The 24312-nt window shown below is 35.6% G+C and overlaps 6 protein-coding genes and 1 long non-coding RNA gene across 10 annotated transcripts in view; 4 read left to right on the plus strand and 3 right to left on the minus strand.

The window, feature by feature from the left end:
* LOC105840148 (protein Wnt-1) overlaps positions 1–3096 on the plus strand; it is a 47001-nt gene extending 43905 nt beyond the window's left edge. The window contains exon 7 of the mRNA XM_012686949.3: positions 305–3096. Coding sequence (XP_012542403.1) covers positions 305–506 — 202 coding nt within the window. The 3' untranslated portion in view covers positions 507–3096. The remainder of the gene's footprint in view (positions 1–304) is intronic.
* Positions 3041–6881, minus strand: LOC105840147 (UDP-glucuronosyltransferase 2B4). The gene is made up of 5 exons (XM_012686947.3): positions 6495–6881; positions 5798–6379; positions 4584–4926; positions 4186–4468; positions 3041–3837 (listed from the first exon to the last, which is right to left on the minus strand). Exons 2-5 carry the CDS (start codon positions 6163–6165, stop codon positions 3332–3334), a joined length of 1500 nt encoding a protein of 499 aa, XP_012542401.2. The 5' UTR covers positions 6166–6379; positions 6495–6881; the 3' UTR covers positions 3041–3331.
* Positions 6882–6962: 81 nt separating this feature from the next.
* Positions 6963–14097, plus strand: LOC105840146 (disks large-associated protein 5). 3 transcript variants are annotated; one of them, XM_036294066.1, is made up of 7 exons: positions 6976–7053; positions 7520–7633; positions 7947–8312; positions 10256–12468; positions 12839–13040; positions 13154–13306; positions 13402–14097. In XM_036294066.1, exons 3-7 carry the CDS (start codon positions 8033–8035, stop codon positions 13440–13442), a joined length of 2889 nt encoding a protein of 962 aa, XP_036149959.1. In that variant the 5' UTR covers positions 6976–7053; positions 7520–7633; positions 7947–8032; the 3' UTR covers positions 13443–14097. The 3 variants fall into 3 exon arrangements, with proteins under 3 accessions (XP_036149960.1, XP_036149959.1, XP_036149961.1); XM_036294068.1 differs by lacking the exon at positions 6976–7053 and having other exon boundaries at positions 7518–7633; positions 10256–11551; positions 11687–12468; XM_036294067.1 differs by lacking the exon at positions 7520–7633 and having other exon boundaries at positions 6963–7053.
* Positions 14098–14561: 464 nt separating this feature from the next.
* LOC114254712 lies at positions 14562–15948 on the minus strand. The gene is made up of 2 exons (XR_003626040.2): positions 15814–15948; positions 14562–15165 (listed from the first exon to the last, which is right to left on the minus strand). It is a non-coding gene; the product is annotated as an uncharacterized LOC114254712 (long non-coding RNA).
* Positions 15949–16135: 187 nt separating this feature from the next.
* Positions 16136–18121, plus strand: LOC105840150 (nuclear pore glycoprotein p62). The gene is made up of 5 exons (XM_012686952.3): positions 16136–16308; positions 16396–16659; positions 16747–17116; positions 17221–17461; positions 17608–18121. Exons 1-5 carry the CDS (start codon positions 16254–16256, stop codon positions 17968–17970), a joined length of 1293 nt encoding a protein of 430 aa, XP_012542406.1. The 5' UTR covers positions 16136–16253; the 3' UTR covers positions 17971–18121.
* On the minus strand, positions 17961–20263 carry LOC105840151 (checkpoint protein HUS1). Of its 2 annotated transcripts, none has more exons than XM_012686954.3 (3): positions 20129–20263; positions 18939–19351; positions 17961–18520 (listed from the first exon to the last, which is right to left on the minus strand). In XM_012686954.3, the coding sequence occupies exons 2-3, from the start codon at positions 19326–19328 to the stop codon at positions 18155–18157; spliced, it is 756 nt and encodes a 251-aa protein (XP_012542408.2). In that variant the 5' UTR covers positions 19329–19351; positions 20129–20263; the 3' UTR covers positions 17961–18154. The 2 variants fall into 2 exon arrangements, with proteins under 2 accessions (XP_012542408.2, XP_012542407.2); XM_012686953.3 differs by lacking the exon at positions 20129–20263 and adding an exon at positions 19485–20017.
* Positions 20264–20313: 50 nt separating this feature from the next.
* Positions 20314–24312, plus strand: part of LOC105840149 (myb protein) — a 35396-nt gene continuing 31397 nt past the window's right edge. The window contains exon 1 of the mRNA XM_012686951.3: positions 20314–20647. Coding sequence (XP_012542405.1) covers positions 20598–20647 — 50 coding nt within the window. The 5' untranslated portion in view covers positions 20314–20597. The remainder of the gene's footprint in view (positions 20648–24312) is intronic.

The following is a 24312-nucleotide window of genomic DNA, read 5'->3' on the forward strand; positions in this document are numbered from 1 at the left end:
TATGCTTGAATATCCTACGTAATTATATTTTCATGGAATGCTATATAAAATTATTTTCAAATTTATATTTATAGCTAAATTTTTTCGACACTTTAGCAAAACCGTTTCTTCCACGTAAGAGAAATTTTGTAAAAGAATCGTATAAATTATTTTATCGCAAACTTTGGCGTGTTAAAAACGAGAATTCAACATGGTCCAAGGGGTAATCAGGAAATTCTCTCGACGTCGCTGTCGGCGTCGGGTTTCTATTTCGTGCTGTATTATCACGCGTAAAGACATCATAATTTTCGTTCGCCCTCCGCAGGCTCGGCATTCCTGGCACGCGAGGAAGAGTGTGCAATCGAACGTCTCTTGGGCTCGATGGATGCCGGCTGCTATGCTGCGGCCGGGGCTACCAGACGCGAGTGCGGGACGTCACCGAGAAATGCAAGTGCCGATTCGTCTGGTGCTGTCACGTGAAGTGCGAGATGTGCCGGCACACGCGGGAAGAGCACGTGTGCAACTAAACACATGCAGCTGCATTCCGGGATCCGGCCTGTCGGCCGGGAACGCGCTCACGTTCGTTCTTTACGTTCGGATTAATTATTCATTGCCACTTCGCGTTGTACATCCGCAATTAACGCCGCGAGAGGCTACACAACGACACGTTACGTCGATGCGGTTTCCGCCTGACGGTCGCATAAATCGCAAGCAACATCGTGAAAACAATAAAATCCAGTACGGCAGCGTTTGCTCGTGCTCGTTGCTTCCGTAAAAAAGAAAAAGCACAGAACACGCTGCGAAGAATCACGTACAAATGACAAATAATTTATATATTACAATTCGACAAATGTATTCATTTTAACGGTCGGCTTCGATTGCATCTTTTACTAAGAGCGATTGCTTCACTTTCCTTTATATGATTCATCGACTTATAAATATTTTAATCGCCTGGAGTACTTTTTTTACCTAAACTTCTATAGAACGAAATGGCTGACGGCAATCAAGATTTTCGGTATTATTATTATTATTATAACGTTACCGTATAATGATTCGTCTGCGAGGTTGCTATTGCGTGACTTATCATCACCGGCCTGACTGTCAGGTGCCACAACACTTTACTACGCGACCGCTAATGCATCGAAAGTGAATGTGTTTACTTTAATTTACATTTAATCGCTTAATTTTATCTCGACCCGGACGTACCGCGGAGGAGAAGAATTATATTCCAGGGACACGTTGACGTATGCCCAAGCGTACGTCCAAGCACGCTCGCTTTATATCATCGTACTCGCGCGATCTGATGATCCGAGTTCTGAACGTAAACGAACACAGTCCGGCATCAAGTTTTCCCATCATCTCTTTTCTGACTCTACTATATACATATATACATATATTTTATATATATATGTATATATATATATATATATATATATGTGTGTGTGTGTATATATATATTTATTTATTCGATATAGCTATACGTATCTCTCATATAATTAGTATATGCGCATTCTTTTTATAGCGAGAATCGAATGATAGAAGATTTCGTCGGAACTTTATCTAGATTTCTCCTCGTCACATATTTACGCATCTCGCGCCCTGATGTGCCAATTTACTATTTCTGCGTACGACAGAAAGACAGAAAGAAAGAGAATGAGAGAGAGAGAGAGAGAGAGAGAGAGAGAGAGAGAGAGAGAGAGAGAGAGAGAGAGAGTGTGTGTGTGTGTGTGTGTGTGTGTGTGTGCGTGTGCGTGTGTGAGAGAGAGAGAGAAAGAGCAAGTGTGAGTATGCAAAGGGGAGTAAAAACGTGGTAATAGACTACGCCCGTCGATTACTTTTTTTCCCTTCCCTTGCTCTCGCACATTCGCGTATGACACACGTGCAATTACGCGACGAGTGTTCTATTTATATCGAGGCAAAGACCTCCGCACGTAGGTATCTCGTACCGATGTCGTATGTATATCGATGCTCTCTAGCGCGTAGAACCTTCTTTTCGCCTAATTAAAGAGCAATGTAGCGAGGAGTCACGCCACGAAGTTGGGATCACGAGCGATCCAAATTACAGCGAGGCGATCCATCTCGAACGAGACGAATCCACTTCGGAATCTCCGGCGCCCTTGACTCGCACGAATCGGGAACAATACTGCCAATGAATGTAAATATTGTCTCACTGTTTTTTCTAGACTCTACGTCGTAATCGTCGTTGTATATACATAAGCGTTTTTTCATCGGCTTCGTTTAAGAAAATCCTTTTGCGTTTGCGTTTTCTATTTCCATACACAGTCCACACACACGAGATACTCTCATATCCCATCCGGCGATTTTATCTCTCGCTGTCACTATTTTATACACTTAATACGATGATAATACAACCGCTTTGTCGCATGCCAGCGCCAGTTAAGTCGACAGTCTAGTCATTTACGAATTTTCTGATCCCCATATCGGCGAACACACTACGCTCACAACGAATTACACGCGAGGTTTTCGCACTTTCTTCGGCCAAAATTGTAATAGCATAACGCATCGCGCAATTATTATTTTGGAAGACAGATATGTACTTTATTATTTTATAACTATAGATATTAAATATTATGCAATGTCTTATAAACAGGAATCTGCAACTTCTCAAATAATCTACTGAAATCATTTATTCGAATTATCGAAAGAAATTATTCGTTATATAGTACTATTATATACGCACATGCATGCACGTATAATTGTACTATGCAATTATAGATGTGTCTGGAATGTACTATTGAACTGCAAATGAAATTGCTCCACAATCTAATTAGTGGATGACGCTTATTTGATGAATTCTAGAAGGTCCTTAAATTTTCCAAAATATTTCGCGTTTTATTGCGAATACAATATGATATGAAACATAGACATTAACATTATTTCGTGAGGTTGCATCCCTATAATTCCTCTTATTTTTTTAGGATATGGCCTTAAGCAACGCGTAGTAGATATCGCGATTCGTCCGTAATATTGTAAGAACTTAGCAGTAAATGTAAACACGAGGGAATACGCTCGTGCCAACGACGACATACAGAATTCAGTATTGTGACAAACTGTAATTTATTTTCTTCACGATAATACATCACACTTCATTAGAGACTCGTAGTCTTTTCAGTCAAATTATGAGAAAGTATTCTCGTAATAATAATAATAATAATAGTAATAATAACGATCTCTTCGCTAACTATGAGATAAAGCCTAGTTCGTAAAATCTTTGTATTCGTATGTACCTGTATTCTACGTGCATTTATATATAAATATATATGTATATATATATATTATATATACGGAAATGTCCATGCATGCGTATATCGAGTCGAATTTCGAAACACGTTCATTCCGTGTATCGTCCCTTCGCTGTTTGCATTTTGTTAGCCGTGATGAGATATCGTGTAACAACCGCGGTGCCCGTGCAGACAACTCCGAAGATCACACCTACCAGAAGACCGACGAAGAACTGAATATCCTCCGTCAATGTTCTCGCTTGACTCTTCGGCTTATGGAACTTGTCAGTATCTTCTTTCGTCCTCGCGATATAACCCAACCAATAGACGAGTCTGTCGGAAGGCGGATTTAGTCTGTCACGCATCGCCACGGAGATCTTTCGCGCGTTTTCACTAACAGCCACCGTTTCGTGAATCTCCTGTACCATCCGCGCGATTTCTGCGGTCGAGACGTGACCGTTCACGGAGCGCGCGAAACCCAACTCGATCGCGCGATCGGTGTTGCGAGACTCGTGGGTGTTCCTCGGCAGACATATCAGGGGTGCCCTGTGAAAGGCAGCTTCCAGGAATTCCGTATCGGTACAATGACTCAACACCACTCGGGTTCGGCTGTAACCTGTAACAATGAGGCAACAGTATTAAGAGGAAGAGAATACAACTCCATACAATTACTGCATTATCCTCTCTCGCGCGATTATACAATTCAATGGCGCTTTAGAGAGCTCGCATTCGCGAGGCACGTATTTCACTTGTAAGCAAATAAACGCCTGAACATTGTTTTCATTTACTGTGAAACGTATTGTGCAGTCGGAGACATGCAGATTCCTTGATTAGAATTCATCATATTTCATAAAAGTCTTTAGAAAATTTATGTTATATCTATAGTTTTTATATTTATATATAGTTTTTATTCTTTTTTTAAAAATATCTACTATCTTTAATCAATATATAATTTATATTCTACCTATGAGATCTTGCCGATCGACAGTCTCATCAATAAAAAGATTTATCGGCGTGTCAGCATTTGTATCTAGACTTTTGTATCGCTCCTGTACTTCCGCACTCTTACTCGTCCATACGACAGCTTGACCTTCTCTGCCTTGAGGTAACTTCTTTGCTAATTCTCGTATCAATATCTCGTAATTATCTTCTAAAAGAGCAACAATAATACCACTTCTATATTCGACCAATGACTTTTGCAAGGTTTGAGGTAAGGGATATGCGCCTCTGCAATGATGACAGCCAATCTAAAAGTCATTTTAAGCCAGTAAATAATTGTAACATAAAGACGTGTAGATTGTTAAAAAAACGTTTGTGAAAAAAGCAGTAACAGAATAAAGAATTAACACGCATTTTATGTACCTCTACGAGTAGATCTGTTAAAGATGCAAAATCAGAACGTAACACTGTATCGCCTCCCCAAAGCACTAGTCGAACATCAGAGTAAAGATGCTCCAAATCGATGTTGACAGATAGAGATTCGATTGCTAATCGTATAACAGGAACTAGATAATCGTTCTTAACAGCCGAAAATAATGATTTCCCTGAGAAACTTGTTAAAACACTCGACCAAAATCCACCACTATGCACCTGCAGTGCAACTCTAGTGCATTCAAATGCATATAATTCTTCATCTGGGTTTTTTATCCAGATTACTGGAATAGATTCAATATGCTTTGTGAGTGGAAGCAAGCAGCCATCGTGTCTAAAAAAATACCATAAAAGTATGCATTACATACATACATACATACATACATACATGCACGCGCGCGCGCGCGCGCGCGTGTGTGTGTGTGTGTGTGTGTACAGGGTGTCGTGTAAAACTTCAGACAACGTTTACAAGCAGATAGAGCGCATTAAACTGAACAGAAAAATCCTTTACAGTTTTGCAATTTTCACAATAATTAATAAGTTATTGTTTACACAGGAACACAAAAAAAGTGGTTGGTCCAGCAGACCAGACTAGTCAATCCTTATGTATTTTGACTTGTTCGAATCCAAGGTCAGAATTGCTGAATTGGGTCATTTTTTCCTAACTTCAAAAGAAACACCACTTTTTTGTGTACCTGTGTAATCAATAACTTATTGCAAAAATTGCAAAATAATAAAGAACTTTTCTGTTTAGTTTAATGCGCTCTACCTGCTTGTAAATGTTGTCTGAAGTTTTACACAACACCCTGTATATGAAAGTATATATGTATAAAATATTTCATTAACCTTGGAATACTAATCATATTTTTCTTTACATTAACAATATTAATATTACATTATTTAAATAAAAATTTGCCAATAAAATTAAGTTTTTTTTACTCTTTATTTGCTTTGCAGATTGTAAAGAGTACTAGAAGAATTAACTAACACTATTTTAATGTAAACAAAATTTTATCAAATGTTACTTTGTAAAAATTTTGCTATCAAAATTTAACAACAAAAAGTTCACTAAACTTAAATTACCAGTTGGGCAACTGGATTTATCGCAGTAGCATTCCAGGATTAAATTAATGAATCCTACATCTTCTTCAAATAAATCCTAATAAAATTATGAGATATAAAAATTATATATAATACCCATGTACCTTAATGCTGGAAATATAGTAAAGGTAGGATTAAACTCCTGTATTTTCCCCATCATTTTTTCATCCTTAAAGAGACTCTCGCATGTCTCTAACGCACGTCTGTTGACATGTGTTGAATTATTGATACTAATGTCCAGTTGCAACACTTCAACGTCGATCAGTCTATTATAAAGATCAGTGGCAGAATACTTTGGTATTATCAGTGTTGTGTCAATTCCCTGATCTGATAAGGTATTAGCCAATAATGACAGATCATGCACACTTTCAAAAGCGACTACTAGGGCTGACAGAGGAGGAGCCGTCAGAGTCGAGCTACTGGCAAATTGATATAAACAAAAGCACACATACAAGCCAATTAGCACCAGCATTATAATTATAGGTCTGTAAAAAATATCTGTCCTAATTTGTTTTGCTTGGATGAGCAATGACAAGTAACATCCAATATTTAGACTAGGAATTGTGATTGCACATAAGTGGTGTACTTTTTAAGCAGTTACCAGCATTACAGTAAGTAAACTATCGAACTTGCTGGTAAATTTATTACTAATGGTAGATGTTGCACTTGGCCCAGAATTTCAAAATCTAAAAAGAAACAAGTACAATTAAACGAAATCAAAAGTAAACATAAAAGACAACACATGTAGCATATATAGAGGATAGTTTAATTCTCTCGGGAATATGACACAGCAATATTTACCTCTTCGAAGCCTACGTAGTCCGTACGTACGGATAACTCATCAACGTACATACGATCATTTATACGATATCCTGATCCTAATCGTGATATACCAAACGTTAGAATCTTAACTTTAAATAGAACTTGTCCGTACAAATTTTTAGGAGTTATCACTGGTCCCAGAGCTCCAAGTACACTCAAAGCTCCACAATTCTGGGAGAGGTCTTCTAAAAACACAATTTTCTAACGCGGGCATAGCGCGACGCCGCGCGGCGTATGAATAACTGGTGCCCGAACGCAGAACGTCCACGAGGCGTCCGCGGGACGCCCGCGCGCGGCAAACCGCGTGGGATTCGGCTCGACCCGCCTGAAGCCGAGGGATCTCATTCTGCGACCGGCATTCCCCGGCGGGCGAAGATAAAGGTGTCTCTTATCACCACGTGATAATTACAATCGCAAGTATACGGTATACGCGCGCAGACTGGGCTGCGCATTGTTGATATAACGCATTACAAGTGATTACAAGTATACTGAAGCTGCCTCGGTATGAAAATCAGAGGTGTGATGCAAAAGATAAAAGGTTCGTATACTTTTTCCATGATTAGAATTGAATGTCTTTAACTGTTTGTCTTTCCTTTTTTTCCTCTTCAAGTAAACCGTGCAAAAAGTTCAGTTCAGGATAAGCCTACTATCTCTATAACCTTAACAAAGTGGACATTCAAGCGGTGGTGATATCGTGAAAATAAAGATGACATCGTTTCAAATTTGTTGACATTAGGAATAAAAGATTAATAGTTATGTATTGTTAAATATCTCACCATTTGCTTAATTCTTTCTAATTTAATAAGGTTATTAAAATTTGAATTTGCGCGGCAGTTAACGAAAACAACGACCCAATCAAAAGATTTTGTATTCACGGCCAGATTGGTTGTTGAGTATGATTGATTGGACAGAAACCAATCACATAATCACATTCGATCGCTGCTGCACTCTGGCGACTATCACCACGAAAAACTACCCATCTATTTTCACATCTCTAATTCTAGTGTTCGAAGATCGACTACTTTAAGGCATGCGCAATATCGCATTCACTACTGCCCGCGCTTTTATCTAACAGTAACGTATATATTTTGTCAAAACAGATGGCATCAATAAGTCTGGTAAGGAAAAGAAAATATTAAAGGGAATAAATTTCTAGCAATTAAATTACACAATTTATAAGTAGTAATAATAAAGCTTAATAATACTTTGCGTTAGATCAGTGATTTAAAACGATTTTCAATTGTACTGCCGTACGGGTGCTTGTCAGTAGTAGAGGCGAGAAACCTGTCCGAATTTGTTAATACATTTGTATACATATATAATATTATTAGTTATGTATGTTACGCAAAGTTTATACGTGCATTTATACATACAAGAGAAAAAAATAGATCGCTTGTGAAAAGTTTTCTAAAAGAAAGTTAATTCTTTTAGAAATTTGTTTTTCGGGCGACCAGTAACACACTCTCTTGCGCCTGTGAAACATACGTCATTGAAGCCGCAACCACTGCGCAGTGCGCATGTGTGAAAAACGTAGCCCGCCTAACGGCTGGGATCCCTGGCGTGTATCCGTACCCGCCGTATTTTGTCACGGGCAGTTACAAGTCGCTTTACGCAGTTTTACCGGTAGGATAATGAATTTCAAGCAGCAATACAAGAATCCACGTTCGGGGTTTGGCGACACAAATCATGGAAGGCTTATGCGAGCCTGCAATTATGATAAGACACGTAAGGAAGTCAGATCACGTGCATTCAATGAGAATCGTAATCTGCAGGATGTTTCGTCGACTCCGCAGCCTGGTGAGTTAAGAAATTCCTGTTTAATTTCGTGTCCCGTGTCTTGGTTAATTAGATTGAAGATTGTTCGAAATTTCTGTTGCCTCTTACCCATCGTCTCCCTTCAGCCGCATATAACGACGGCTTGGTAATGTTACGTTGTCATTGCACAGCTCTTATATCTAATATATTATCTATAATATCTGTGTAATATCAAGGTACCAGAATTTGAACGGTAACGGAATTGTTGTAGAAGGTTATAAAAGGTCAAGCTATGTAATTTACTTTGATAAAAATTTGTTATTTGTATGTCAAATGTATTTATTTAAGAAATATATATCTATAAATCTTACATAGTAAGATTTATCTATTACATAATATGTATATGTTATAAACGTCTATAAAAATATATTCTTTGTTAAGTATATGTTTATATATAATATAAACATTTTAAAACAATTTAAATTTTTAAGCAAAATTTTCTTTTCTTCGAGAATTTATTGCAAAAGAATTAGTATATTAAAATAAGTTTTTTTATCTTATATATAAGAATATATTATATGTATCTTTAGTATTGGTCCTTGATTTTTTTGAAATATGTTCTGTAATGGACATTTTACAGAATCTAAAAGCAAAAATTGTGTATTATTTTAAAAAGAAACCTTAAATCTTGTCTACCATATAGCAATTTCTTTACTTGTGCATTTTTTAAAAATATAGAATACACTCGGTGAATATAATTGTGCCACAGCATAAAACTGTGCTTTATTTACAGTTCCATAACTTTGTTATTAGTCATCAGATTCAAATGAAACTTATATATACATATTCTATACATTTCATAATTAAAAAATAAAAATAAAACCCAAAAATTGACTTTGAAAATTGCTGACATGCTACCCTTCTCCCTGAATGTATAAATCTATAATAATATTCCTCTTTTCCTTCTTCTTAAGTCTTCATCTTAAGTCTTAATAAGAACATATTTATTTGACTTTGTATAAAAGGACAAATAAGTAAAAGAAATCACTTGATTTGCACTGAAAAAGAAGCTTTAAAAGTAGCTTTAAATAAAATATTAAAAGTGCATTAAATAAATTTGAGAGAGAGGAGGAGAGCAAGAGAGAGAGAGAGAGAGAGAGAGAGAGAGAGAGAGAGAGAAAATGAGTGAGTGAGTATAGATATTTTTTAATGTAATGAGAGATGCGATGTGTGTATCTCTGTCCCCATTTGGCAATGAGAGTTGTGGAAATTTAATTACCATAATTTCTTTAGGAAATTTTATTGCCTTTATATTACTTTAAGAGATTGTTAATTAATCCTTTATAGGCAATCAGGCAATCAGATTTTTACTTATTTTGTAAGCAATCTATAGGATCTTTTTGCCTAACTTAAATTTTTGCGCTGTTCTAGGCTTTCAAAAATTTAAAAAAATTCAAGACTTTCAATATCTCTGCTACATTACCAAATAGTTTTTTAAATTTAAGTATTAAAACTTTTATTCAATAAAAAATAAAATTTGAAAACGAGATTATGTTTGTGCCAAGAAAAAGATTCAGATTGCGTACGGAGAGTTCAAATTAATTTATTAAAACTGAATCTTATAATAGTTGTTACATTATAGAATGATTTGTCATATAATATAATTTTTCATAATATAAATGATAAATTTAAAGTACATAGTATAAAATAAAAAATTTGATGTTGAAATATATCTTGCAATGTTAAATGACACGGTTTTATACATTGATAACAAGAAGAAATGTTTTATATAAAAATATACTTATATTTAGTAACTAATGTATCTATATATGTTTATAATAGCATGTGCATATTACATAATATATACAAGTTCCTAAGGTTTACAAGCATATATATTTTTTAAATACATAAATTTGATCTTATCTTTTTCTTAAATGTTTGATTTTATGCTGTTAAATTAAACAAACTTTTATTATTTTTAACAGACGTATCTACCATTACTGATGAGCGTATGAAAAAATTGATAAAATGGAAAGAGGAACGTGAGAGGAAAAAAAAGCTGGAAGCCTCTAAGAAAAAACCTGCTTTTAAAGTTGGTGCTGTTCATCACTCTTTATATTGCTCGCCAATTAATGAATTAAAAGTAAAAAAAACACCGAATAAAAACACAGAAAAACAAAAATCGAATTCTATCCAGAAACGAGTTTCACGGGTTACAGAAAAAAGATTACTTGCTAAAGCAGCAGCTATTGCTAAGCAACCAATAAAAAATCTACCTTCGGTGCCAAAAAAACCATCTCCCAAAATGTCATTTGCTCCCATTGATCACTGCTTTAAACCTCCACCTGGTTTGGAAGTAACATCTTTATTTGGTCTTACACCAATGAAACGAAAGTCAGAAGAGAAATGTATATCGTCACAAAAAAATACACAAACTTTCGACAACACAACAAAAAATTTTAAAACTTCCACAAATCCGAGATTATCAGCAAATAAACAAAACTCAACGGAGAAATTAAATAAACCATCTATTTGTACATTAAATAAGTCAAATATAATAACATCGTCGTTAAAAGAACAGGCTAAAAATCAGATAGACATGCAAGAACAAAATTCTTCATTGAGCAGCAATGACATCAAAACGCCCCCATTACAAAAGATCACTCCAACATGTTACGAGAAAGAAAATTGTGCTATGGAAGATCTCATCATCTTTTCACCATATCTTACACGAAGTCGTGGGAAAAGAAACTCTAGAAAAGAGGGACAGCAACGTTTGGGCATTGGTCGTCGGTCCGAAGAAATTCCAACTAAAGACACTGTCATGCAAAATTTAAACATATGCGTGGAAGAGGAGGAACGCACTGCTCAATATTTCAAGTTTCTTGTAAACAAGGAAACGGATAGGCTTAAGGAACTTTGTAAGCAATGGCTGGACATTAGATCTGAGAAGGATGTCCCAGAAGATGCTGTATATGAAATACAACAAGCAGTTGGACAAACAAATTTGCTAATAAATAAAAAGTTTGAACGATTTCGTGGCTTGGTACAAGACTGCGAAACTGGTAAAGGAGAAATGCTAGTTACATGCCGAGATCTACAAGGATTTTGGGACTTGACATATCAGGAGGTCGAGAATTGTAATATGCGATTTGAGAGATTGGAGAAACGTCGAAACAGAAAATGGGAGGAGGAGGAAGAATATACTGCTAAACCTGTTAAAAAATCAATGCCTGTTAACAAACAAAAACCTAAAAAACAAGTTGTGTCATCAAAGCCAAGTAAGTTACAATCGTTTATCTTAGCTGCCAGAAAGAAAAGCAAAATAGAAACAAATACATTAAATAAGGAAGATTTATTACTGCAAGATGTAAATATAAGTGAAAAACCGAATAAAAGAAAATCTCTTACTGTAGAAAACAAGGAAGATACTAAGCGTAGTGCAAGACCTGGTTCCATACAAAAAGTGCAACTTTCCGACAAATTTAAAAGAATGAGAAGTCCATTTGCAGCTATGAAAATAAGTCAAAAGTGTAAGACACCCGAGATTCAATTAGATGACACAATATCGTATGTTAATTCCGATCAAACTCCGGGTAAGAGCATCTTAAAGAAATCGGAAGAATTGGAAAATAAAGAAGCCCGCATAAAGTCCGCGCATAAGGTCAATTTTGACGATACAGTATTTCTGAGTGAGGTTCCTCTTGATGAAGAAGTGCAGAATAAATTAAGTTTAGCTGCTGCATTAAATAGGATAGACAGTTTAGATTTGGATGAGATGAATCAATCGCCATACTTGAATGTCGGAAAAAAATTAGACTTTGAAAATTCTGACAGTAGTGACGATCTGAGCGAATTAGAATTTGAGAAAATAGAAAAACGAAATAAATCTATTCAGAATACTTCAGGTGTGCATTCATTTCTCGACACAACATTTTCAGTATCAGTTAAAAAATCGCCAAATAATGGAGAGATATCAACTACGAAAAATTTAAGAAATCGACATAAGGATACTCCAAATAAAAAAAGAGATATCCTTTTTTCATCTCCATCACAAGCTGTCCGAGATGATAAAATGACCTTTACTGACAAAAAAATAATTTTAAATAACACGGATCTTGATTTAGGAACAAAAGTACTTAGAAATAGAACTGTCCTGGCAAATAATACTCCAAAAAGTGATAGAATTAGCAAAATGGTAAGCTATAATGTTAATGTTTTTTAATGATTTAGGGTTGATTGTTTCAATTTATTGGAAACCTTTATCGGATAGATAAAGGTTTTCAATACATTGAAACAATCTACTCTAAATCATTAAAAAACATTAACATTAATTTAGTCTTCATTTATTTAAAAAGAAAAATAAATATTGATACATATTTAGATAAATAAGTTTATAAAGAAGTTGAAACAATTGACTTTTAATGATATATTGATTACCTTTTTTTTACTGTAGTATTTATAATACTTGATATTAAATGTAGAATAACCATTATATATATTTAATACATTTATAATCTTTTAATTAAATATAAATGAAAGGTAACTAATAAAACAAAATTTTTTAGATGACTCCAAAAAGGGCAAGTATTAATAAAGAAAGAAAAAGTTCTCTGAAATCAAGTAGGAAAAGTTCATTAAAATTATCGCAAAAAGACGAAAATAAATATATGACACCAAATAAAAGTAATATAATAGAGGAAGAGAATGTAACATTAATGGACAATATTGTCAAGAGGAGATTACTTCGAAAAAGTGTTGCATTTGATGGTAAAAATCTTCAAACTTATATATGTGATTATAAATATATATATATATATATATATATATATATATATATATATATATATTGATACATATATCTCCATATTTTGTTATAACAGAAACTTGTGTAGCGTGTGCTGAAAATAAACCAGTATTACCAATGACTCCTTATTCAAAACGTCGTAGCAAAACAGCTTCAAGACAAAGTCAGAGCAAACATGCATTAGAGGATGAAGATCTTATATCATGGAACACACCAAATAAAAACCATAGTAAGTTGTGTCAATGTTTGTAAGAAAATGTTTTATATACCAATATATGTAACAATTATGTGAAAAAAGTATCAATCAAAACTTATTTGTTTTAGGTTTTCGAAGAGTTACTAGATCTCATCCAGATAACGTTTAGTATCTTTTTTACGCATATATTTACATTTGTTATATATTTTATTAAAAAGACGAAACACTTGATATTTAATGAAAATTTATATATATGATGATGTTCACGACCATATACATATAATAACAAATCGGTATTATAAAGTATTTCATTTGATTTCTTCTTCCTCGTGTAATAGACTTGAAGCCTGTTTTTTCTCTTTACGTATGTATCTATGATGCGCATGTAGATTGTATGTCCCGTAGACATACGGGACTCCTACATGCCTACAGTTTAACGCCGATTGCGAACGGCTAAGATAGAGAGGTTTTTTGGGCATGAGGAGAATGAGCGTATAACAAGCATATTGGTTTTTTTGGAGTTTTTTTTTTTTTTTTGGTCAGGTCGAATCTTTGGCGTAACAAACCAATGTGCTCTCCACTACACCATGCTCGTCTCATTTTATTTGTTTTGTTGTATATAATTTAAGAGATATTAGAGTTGAAGCAGTAAAAACAATTTTACAACTGTTATAAAATTCTTTTATATGATTAGTTTATACATTTAATCCGAATAGAAACTAAGGATAAGAAACACACATACATACACACACACACACACACGCACAGTGATCCTCTTCCTTGCCCTGGAACGCCACACGCCACGCACGTCCCACTTATCAATATTGGGAGATAAGAGTGACTTCAATCCGCGGCCGAGTTCCAGTGCCCCGCATGGCAACTATCAGACCAACCGGGGACAAACTTTGACAAAACTAAAAATAAGTACTAGTCATGTTGAAGAATTTTACAACAGTTGCAAAGCTGCTTTTTCTGCTGAATGCAACCAATGGCTACATTTAGTAGAAAAAATATATTAGTTACTGTACAATCTAAAATCTAAAGATATAAATTAGTATTAATTATTAAAGAATCCTATAACAATAGTAAAACAATTTTTTCTATTGTGTGGAAATATTCAATATAGGAACATATCTTTATATCAATTTCATATCAATTAATTCAATTTTATTGGCATTTTTATATAGTTTTATATAAACTTAAATAATAATTTATAAACATTTGTAAGATTTGTGATAAAAAAAATTATGGAATGAAGAATGTGAATAAAAATGTTCCATAATACAAATATGTATACATATAATTTATTTTGTTTAATGTAATTTAAAATGTAAATTAAAATATAAGCATTTACAAATTTTTACAATTAAATACTGTAAATATAGGTTGAAAAAAAAAAGGTCAATATGGGTTCTTAAATTGGGTTATCATTTAATTCAGATCTCTTTGTTCATAATTTCTCATTCCAATCAATCTCGTATAAAACGCAAACATGTGGTAAAGGAGGTTCAACTAAAAGTTGAAAATTGAGCAAATTTTTTTAGCAACCGCATCACATTGTAGAATCCCCTTGAGAATTGGAACAACGCTGCGATTATGAATTGACTATACTTACTATGACATCACTGCCACTCATCACCTCAAGGATTTACAATCGTTTTTATTCTGTTCAACATACAAACACTATCCATAAATTTAAGTTGTAATTTTGTTATTAGAACTACACATTGTCTCTGTCCAGAACTAAGTTATGCTATTCCCAAGCATCATAGGTTCCCATGAATTCATAAAGGGATGTCAGTAGGCATCAAATATGAGGCCACCTTCTTTGGCAGTCAAAGTAGATGTGTAAAATTGGTCTGTGTGAAATCGGATGAAACCTGGCTGAAATTCTACAGGAAGCTCGTATTAGATGCGCATCTTGAAATTTTCCTCCTGGGAATCATTGGCAAACTTTTGTAAAATTTTATTAATATATACAGCATATTATGATTTCTATATATTGTACTATTATGTTATGTTACTAAGGGTCGATTGTTCCAACTTCTTGGTAAACTTACCTAACAGGTAAATATGTGTCTGTCTTTATATAAGAAACAAAATGAAGATAGACGTATGTTTACCTAATAGATAAATTTACCAAGAAGTTGGAACAATCGATTCTAACAGGCTAAATATATATAAATCACTTTGTTGAATATATATGTTCGGCATAATGGTTTACATAATTTTTGAAACTCCCTTTTTTCTCTCCCAATAGTTAAAAAAAATTGAAAAATTTTATTTCATGCAAGCTACAACTTGCGATTTAAAAAATGGTAAAAATTTTATCAATAAAGTTGTTAAAATTTTTTAATCGCAAATTGTAGCATAAAACAAATATTTTCTTTATAATTTTTTCTTTTAAACTGTCTCAAAAAATAGTGTTTCAAAAATTATGTAGACTTGCGCTGTATATACATTTTATATATTTACATTTAATTAATTCATCATTCAAGACTTAATATATTTCAGATATTATTAATATGCTTCTTACTAACAAAAAATATAATTATAATCGGAGCTCCTAGTCCTGATGATGCAAACTGCAACGTTTGCGAAACGTTGGCGCAACGCTGTACTAGGACGCGGAATATATTCGGAATTCGGAAGCCCTTTCTATTGGAAGCAACATCAATGGCCGTGAAAGCTTTAAGTCTAAAATATAATAATAATAATAAACAATAAAATGACAGAAAATGTGAATTTCTTGTAACATTTTTTAATTCCTATCTATGAAGACACATGAAGACTCCTTGATATATCTGTGGAAGGCTCGCGCTACTGCGCATGCCTCAAAAGTTTTTCTCCGATACTCCAGTTGTGTCTCGCTATTCTCGATTTCTCGCTACGACTGCTACGACACAATTTGACTAACCTCAACCGTTAAATTCGGCGGGCTACACGGTCGGAGCAGGTCGAAGCGGGTCCGGAGTACACGATGGCTACGCCTCCGAACACCGGGCTGTCCTTCGGCACACCAAAACCCACGACAGGTACGACGAGCATTCTCCACGAGAACGTGGGGCGAAACGTCTTACTCGCTTGAAATAGAGATGAGACACTGACCTTTCGTGTTGCAGCACTCACTAGCCTGACTTTTGGTACTCCGACCACCATGCCTACTGGGACCGGCTTCGGCCTCGGCGGCAGTGTAACCGCGACGACGACGTCGATATCGATCGCGTCGAGTCTGCCGAGTTTCACGAATCTCGCGAACAGCGGGACGCCCATGCCCGCGGCGAGCGCGGGGCTCTCGTCCACAACCGTGGCCACGGGATTCCCCATCGCGACAACCACGGCGGGAGGTTTCACCTTCGGCGTCGGGACGCCGAAACCTATGACAGGTACACGCTCTATTTTTCTAGCACAACGAAGAATTTTCTTACTCACGATAATAAGAAAGACATTACATGTACGTTGACATCTTCAAGGGTCCACCGGCTTAACCTTCGGTACGCCAAACACCATGATCAGTGGAACGGGATTCGGTCTTGGCAATACGATCGCGACCGTGACGCCTACCACGAGTGTTCCAAGCTTTAGTCTTCCCAACAGTACGGTTCCCACGGCGTCCGCACCCCCGGGGCTTTCGTTTGACGCCTCGAAAGTAGGTACCACCACAACCGCGACTACAGGAGGATTTTCTATTGCTGCAACAACTACAGCGGGAGGATTTAGTTTTGGAATGGGGGGAACGTCAACGACTACCTCCACTGGATTTCCTTTGAGCAAAACCACTTCCGCCGTTGCTGCAACAAGTCTAGCGTCTACCACTCATACTTCATTGGGTACCACCACTACGTAAGTAATGCTAATGACGAAATTCAAATGTTTTGAGTGATTAATTAACTATTGCTCGGTACTAAGAGCAAGTTCGTAGCTCACTGCAAACATTTTTATTGCAGTGTCAGTTCTGCGACTGGTATTCAACCAGGAGCCATTAATTTCTGTCAGCTTGAAGAATCGATTAACAAGTGGACCTTGGAATTGGAAGAGCAAGAAAAAGTATTTGTGAATCAAGCGACACAAGTTAATGCCTGGGATAAATTGTTGATAACAAACGGAGAAAAAATTGTAACACTGAATCAAGAGGTTGAAAGGGTGAAGATTGAGCAACAGCAATTGGAACACGAACTGGACTATGTTGTAAGTTATATTTCTAGATTTGCAATTGTCTATACAATGTTAATATAAATAAAATTAGGTATTAAATTTTTATTTCATTTATTTAATTATCGAATTCATTACTAAATGTACATTAAATTAAATTCAAATAATTGTATCATTCACAGGTTGGACAGCAGAAAGAGCTGCAAGAATGTTTGGTACCGTTAGAAAAAGAGCTAGCATCTCTTTCTGTTTTGGATTCTGATCGAGAGTACACCTACCAATTATCGGAGAATCTCGATACCCAGTTAAAACGTATGTCTGAGGACCTGAAGGAAATAATAGAGCATTTGAACGAAGCAAATCGCGCTCAGGACTCCAGCGATCCGATTGTTCAAATTGGAAAAATTTTGAACGCGCACATGAACAGCCTCCAATGGCTGGATCAACAGACGGCGCTGTTGAATCAGAAAATACAACAGATTGATCAGATGCATCAAAGTTTCAGGCAAGAGAGCGAACAGAATTTACATTTAGCTTATAACTAATTATAATTCGTTTATTTTGTATATGTATAAAAAACCTGTGAGAATTATTTTTTGAGAAATGTGACGTAGCTTATTTAAATGAGTCCAACGTACGAATGGATACAATGTATGAATGAGAATCACAGAAATATAAATATATTTTGCATTTAAATTTATATTTAAGTAGCTATTTCTTTTTCTTTTCTCAAGTAGCAATTGCCGGTATAAAATAATGTATTTTGACATGATCCCCCACATCTAAAGTTAGTTTCACCATCTTCTCCTGCAATAAGTTACACTTAACATTATCTGGATGGAGAATGTCCCAACCCAGAAACATAGCAAGCTTCTTTATGCTAATCATCGCCGAAATGTCCTCAGTTTCCTTTCCCTCCCCGCATTCCCAAACCTGTAGTCCTTTAAAGTGAGTTGACACAGTAGCATAGTCAACCTCGATCTTTATAACCAGCATACCACATTTGTTAGCGCTCACCGTCAATTGGGAACTCATGTTCTTCATTCTGTCCACGATGTGCCGTAGATACTTCAGCTGCGGGATTTCCAGTGATATCTGGAACAAGGCTTCACTTCTACCAAATTGATCGTACACGTTTTAAACGATCCCTAAATGCTTAATTATATATTATATAATTATAGCAGAATTAAAATCTAGAGAAGGCCAACAAATGAGCATAATTTTAGTGCTTAATAAAATCTTATGTGACTTTATATTTTTTAATTTTCCAAACTGCACGCCATTACTTTCAATCTTGAAACATAGTTCTTAAATCTTGAACTAGAACAGTAATATCACAATATTAAATTGATGATCATAGTCTTATCCTAATTATTGTATTTGTATTGTATATTTCTCTAGACAATTCAAAACAAATTGAATCCAGCCTTTAGATTAATATTATGTAGTATTCAAATATTATTCAATAATATTGAACATTTAGGGATCACTTGCAGAGTACAGCTATACCTACATCAAATTCAGTAATATCTGGCATTTTGTGCTCCGACCATTCTCTGCGGGGTATGAGTTTCACAGGCACATCGTGTACGCACTGTCGCGAGTCGACGGACATGGAGGACAGGTCGATGTCGAACGTTAGGCAGGGCTGTCGCTTGTTTGTCAATTTAATCTTTGCGCTCCTCGCACTGGTCGTTATCCTTAGGCTGTTCAGGCTTCTGGCAAACATGGAAGGGTCGAACTCCAAGTAGATCTCGTTCTCCTGATCAGACACGCCGCTCATAACGTACTCGGCGAAGAAATGCTGCTGCGAGAGTACCGCCCACAGCACAGGTATACGCTCGTCACCAACATTGAAGCACAATTCGTCCGGTGTCAGTCGCAGCACGCAGTACTTGGCCATTCGGGATATGGTGTTGATGATACCTGAAAAATACCAAAGAGAGACAGTTCACAGTTAATGAGGAAATTTCATAGGATTATTCAAGATCCGCATTTAGCATCTTCGTCACATGTATACGTGCGACGAGGTTAGAAATACGAAAGTTTTTAATTTTACTCGTAAAATCTCGCATGGCACCAGCGTCCACCATTCTGCATCTGAACTTCATTTTTAATTAAGTTATCCGTCCGTTGTTGACACCTGTATGTTATAAATATCGAAGAAACGCAAAGGGGATGCAAAATTGGCGCGAAAAACTCGCCGGTCAACTAATGCTGAGTGACAGCAAAAGTGACAGAGATCTGTTTGTCAATTTTCTGTATTAATTTTTTTCTTTTATTTTCTCTTCGAAAAAATACAATAATACTTATATGTATATAAATACAAGGTAAAAAAGAACAGTTGGGACAAAGGGATTTTTGTATTGTTCCCTTGTCAAAAGAAACTCGAATGTCACGTGGACTTACGTTTAATATTTTACAATATTATTTTATTTTATTATTGAAATCAATCCAGATAAGTGCTTTTGAACAAAAGCAGCATTTCGTCTTGTAAAATCAATATAAACAAAAGAAATTTAAGTAAGAGAGGATTGTTTGGCCTCTCACATGGAGATACGAATTTAAAAAATGAATAAATTTACTGATATTTAATAATTAACGCAATCATTAAATTAATTACACTTTACTATTATTTTCACATTATTATCTAATAGCAATTAACAATTTTATCCTTTATTATTACAAAAAACATACAATTACCTGTCGGCGGTAATGCAGGAACTCTGCATTGAGATACCGATCAGGCGATCAGCTGTTTAAGGAGGGAAGGTGTTTCAGGCTACGCCTACGTGACCGACGGCGCTGACCTCCGCGTCGGTGACTCGGTCCACGGGAGAAGTTATCCTGCGCGAAATAAACGCGACGGGTTCGCGGCGTCGTGGGAAGCAGTGGGAGGCGAGATCCTACGCCACGGGCCTAACCCGGTCTGTCGAAAGCTCGGGAGGCGGGAATCGTGATAATCGGTGATCGCGAGTGATCGTGTTGATCGAGTGCGATCGGGAAGCCGACGAGGGTGTTGTCCTCTTGCTCCCCTCGCGGGAGAGCCGAGGGCATCGCGTCTCCTCGGTTGCATTCCGAGGGTGGTGAAGGAGAGAGAGAGCGGCCATATTGTTTAAATCGCTACGCGTCCACCACTCTCGCACGCGGGGTTACTCGCGTGGATACTCAAATGTTCATCCTGACGAGACGATGCGGCAATATGTTCCTCGACAAACAGAGGTGAGTGCACGTACATACAACGCCCTTTTGCGTATGCGGCGACGATCGAAGGGGAACGATCGTCGTGGACGCGCGTTCGCGAAACTGCGTCTTTTAGACGCGTCTTCCACGTATATCTCTCCCACCCCCCCCCCCTTTTCTAAGCGTATTTAAAATTAGGTGGGTCTATATCTGGGAGGTTTTTCAGGCGCGGCATACGCGGGAAAATCGACGGAAGCTCGCGGAGAGTGCGAGAGTCGCGTTCAAGGCGATCGTACTCTTGGGTGCCGCGCTCCTCTGTTTCTTCTTTTTTTTTTTTTTTGAAAGGCGATGTTTTGGCGGGAAGGGAGCGTGTGAGAGGAGCGCGGCGGCGGACGCGGAGCGACGCGACGCGTGGCGTGGATCCCGCGCGCGACAGGCGTCTCTCGCTCGCTACGACCCGCGCGATATTTCCTGTATCGCGAGGAGTACGAGAGGATTCTCGTGAGATGAGTTTTTCGCGTTGTCGACCGTGGCGAGTTACGAGCGCTCCTCTAACCTTCTCCTGCGTGCATCGTGTGGGTACACCGGTCTTCATTTCATTTATTTCGTTGCGTATCGCGAGCCAAGTAAGCGCGTGCCAAGAGAAAAAGAGAGAGAGAGAGAGAGAGAGAGAGAAAGAGAGCGAGAGCGATAATAACACATCTTCGCGTCAAGGTGAATTCGACGTCGCTCGTCGACACTTTCGAGGGTTATTGTTGCTCCACTATGCGATTATCATAGCATATGTCATTTGTCTCGTGGTCGAATGAACGATGGTTCTCACGCTTCATTGTCAGTGCTAGGCAAAAATTGAAATAGGTTCAACAGAAACCTTTATTTAAAAGTTCTATAAAAAATATTGTTTGAAGTATTTTGTGTAGGAAATGTAAACATTTATGTACATTTACTTGAAATAAGATACTTGATATTAGTAGAGAAATATTAATACTAATGTCTAATTATAGTTATAAATGTTTAATAGTCAATATTTAATATTTAATTAAAATATTAATATTTATTTTACATCTTTTCCGATGTGCCATGGATAAATAAGTTTTCTTTATTTTCTATTGTTTATTTATTGTTCTCTGTTTCTTAAGAATACAAAATAGAAAATGACAGCAAAATGAAAAACAACACATTTCAGGGATGCATTGATAATTTTTTAATAAACATGATTAGACAAAAATTTATCATTGGTTTCAAATAGGTAATTATTTTAGTTTTATTATTTTCTATTTTGTACTCTTTAAAAAATTAACAAAGTTTACTCATTTATGATGTTAAAATGTAAAATATTATATTTCCATTCAATGCAATACATATAAATATTAATTATTATTTCTTTTTTATATTTATTTATCACATAAAATATTCATTTTAAATATTTTTTTATATAAATACAGCGTTTAAATAAATATTTTTATTATTTTTATTCTTTTCTATTTTATCTATTTTTCTCAGCATTACTTATCGCGTGAATCTCCAATTTACAGGACATTTTAGAATACATCGCATTTAAATTCATTCGTCAATCCAGAGCTTTTCTTTTTGTATTCGCATTTGTATGCTAATGTCAGTTTCTACGGTTTTGTCGGAAATTCAAGACTGACGTGGAGCGAACCTGTCGTATTTTTATATTTGATTAACATTTTGTATCTATTTTTTATATTGAGAAACAATGGATTTTTTAAAAGTATTTTTGAAAAAATTTTTTATGAAATTGCATGCATTTAAAAAATTTAATTTTCTTATACAAGTGTACATGAATTTTGTTAATTATCTAGGACTCTAGGAGAATAAATTTTTGTCTTTTTTTTTTGCTGATAGTTCAGGAAAATTTGTTTTATTGTAATCGTGATAGTATTTTTCCTACATTTATGTTATTCTTATTGTATTCATTACATTATTGTATTATATTATTTTTTCATGTCGTTTTTTATAAAGATGTAATTTTTGCTGCGATTCACTTGCTCTTCGCTGACGTTTATTTTTATTTTATCCGCCCGCATCGATCTCGTTTTTCAATTTTTGTATCCGATAACCATGAGTATAGTATAGAATAACCTGCAAGAGACGCTGATAAAAAATAAAATAAAATCTAGATAACACTTTTGACTTGAATTTATATTGAATTTATGTTATATTGTGTATCTCTTTTGTTTTCTATTTTTGTCTTTTATAACAATGTAATGTACAATTTCCGATCTCATTTGCTTTTTGGTAATACTTTTTTTGTTTTATTTGCTCGTACCGATCTCATCTTTCTCATTCTTGTATCCAATAACCGCGAGAAGTATAAAATAACCCGCAAGAGACGCCGATAAAAAAAGGTTCTACTTTCTGCTTCGGGATCAAATACAGTCGAGAGATCCAAGAGATGAGGTTGATAAATTTATTTCCTAAAAATTTTCAAGGCAACTTTGAAATTTCGATTAATTTAATGGACGACTGATTCAATCGGTGAAATCACTTAAAGCAAGACTATTTTTTTACTATAAAATTCTTTGTTTTTTATATAATCTTTTTTTCTACCAATTAACAGTGATAATAAATAAATAATTCCATTTATATTGACAAACAGCATAGATATTTGATAAGTTAATTGCCAGTTAAATTAATCAAAGTCTGATCGACATCATCCTTAAACTTATTCAGCGTTTTGTACACAGAAATCGATTTCGCAGCAATGAAAATAATCGCATAAATTTCACGTATTCAATTCAAAGAATTTTAAAAAGATACAGAAGTTTGAAATATTCTCACGATTTTAAGAGTTATATTCTATCTCGAAAATGTTTTGATATGTAAGAATATTGTTGCTACCGTATAAATAATCATAATTCTTTCAATCAACGATTCGATGTGACAATAATATTTTATTGCATACACATGCAAAATTGTTAATAACAACGAAGAAACAAGTATAATATTCATGACGAAGATGCACCCGCAAAACGTCAGTGAAGCGTCAGTCATGTTGCTGTTGTCTTGAAAATAAAAGAATATAAGCATTCATGATATGCATATAAAATTGATAGAGTAAAATATGATAAGCAGACATGATAAACGGAAGCGTCGAAGAGAATATAAAACGAACGAAGTATAGACATAGTAAAATGTAGCAGAGCCGCGATCGTGTAACTTTTTCCTTAGAGCGGAAACGTGAAAAGTGAAAAGTTTCATGTAATCATCTCTTTCTATTGGTGTTAAATAGAAAGAGACAGTAACTTGAAACTTTTCACTTTTTACGTCTCCGCCTTAAGGAAAAAGTTACATGATCGCTGCCCTGTAGGCCTATTCTGTAATTCGTTAAGAGGTGTCGGTATTGTTATACTGTTGTTGCGCAGCTTTTTTACCATATAAAATATCTGCGCAACAACTGTATAACAATACCGATACCTCTTAACGAGTTACAGAATAGGCCTATTGGACGGTTATGAATATCTCCAAGACAGATCTGCTCGTATTGGACCATGCACTTTTGAGATTGAAGATTGCAAAATGAAGATTAGAATCGATCGATGATCCCTCCGTCCTGATTATTTTTTTACTCTAATTCGCAGTTTGATCTCGAAGTAGTAGTCTCGTGCGAACTCTTGGATCTCGTTCACGCGAGCGCAAAGCGTCTCTTTTACTAACAACGCGTTTTTATTCCCATCGCG

Source organism: Monomorium pharaonis, chromosome 11 (genome assembly GCF_013373865.1).
Source record: "Monomorium pharaonis isolate MP-MQ-018 chromosome 11, ASM1337386v2, whole genome shotgun sequence".
Lineage (NCBI taxonomy): Eukaryota > Metazoa > Arthropoda > Insecta > Hymenoptera > Formicidae > Monomorium > Monomorium pharaonis.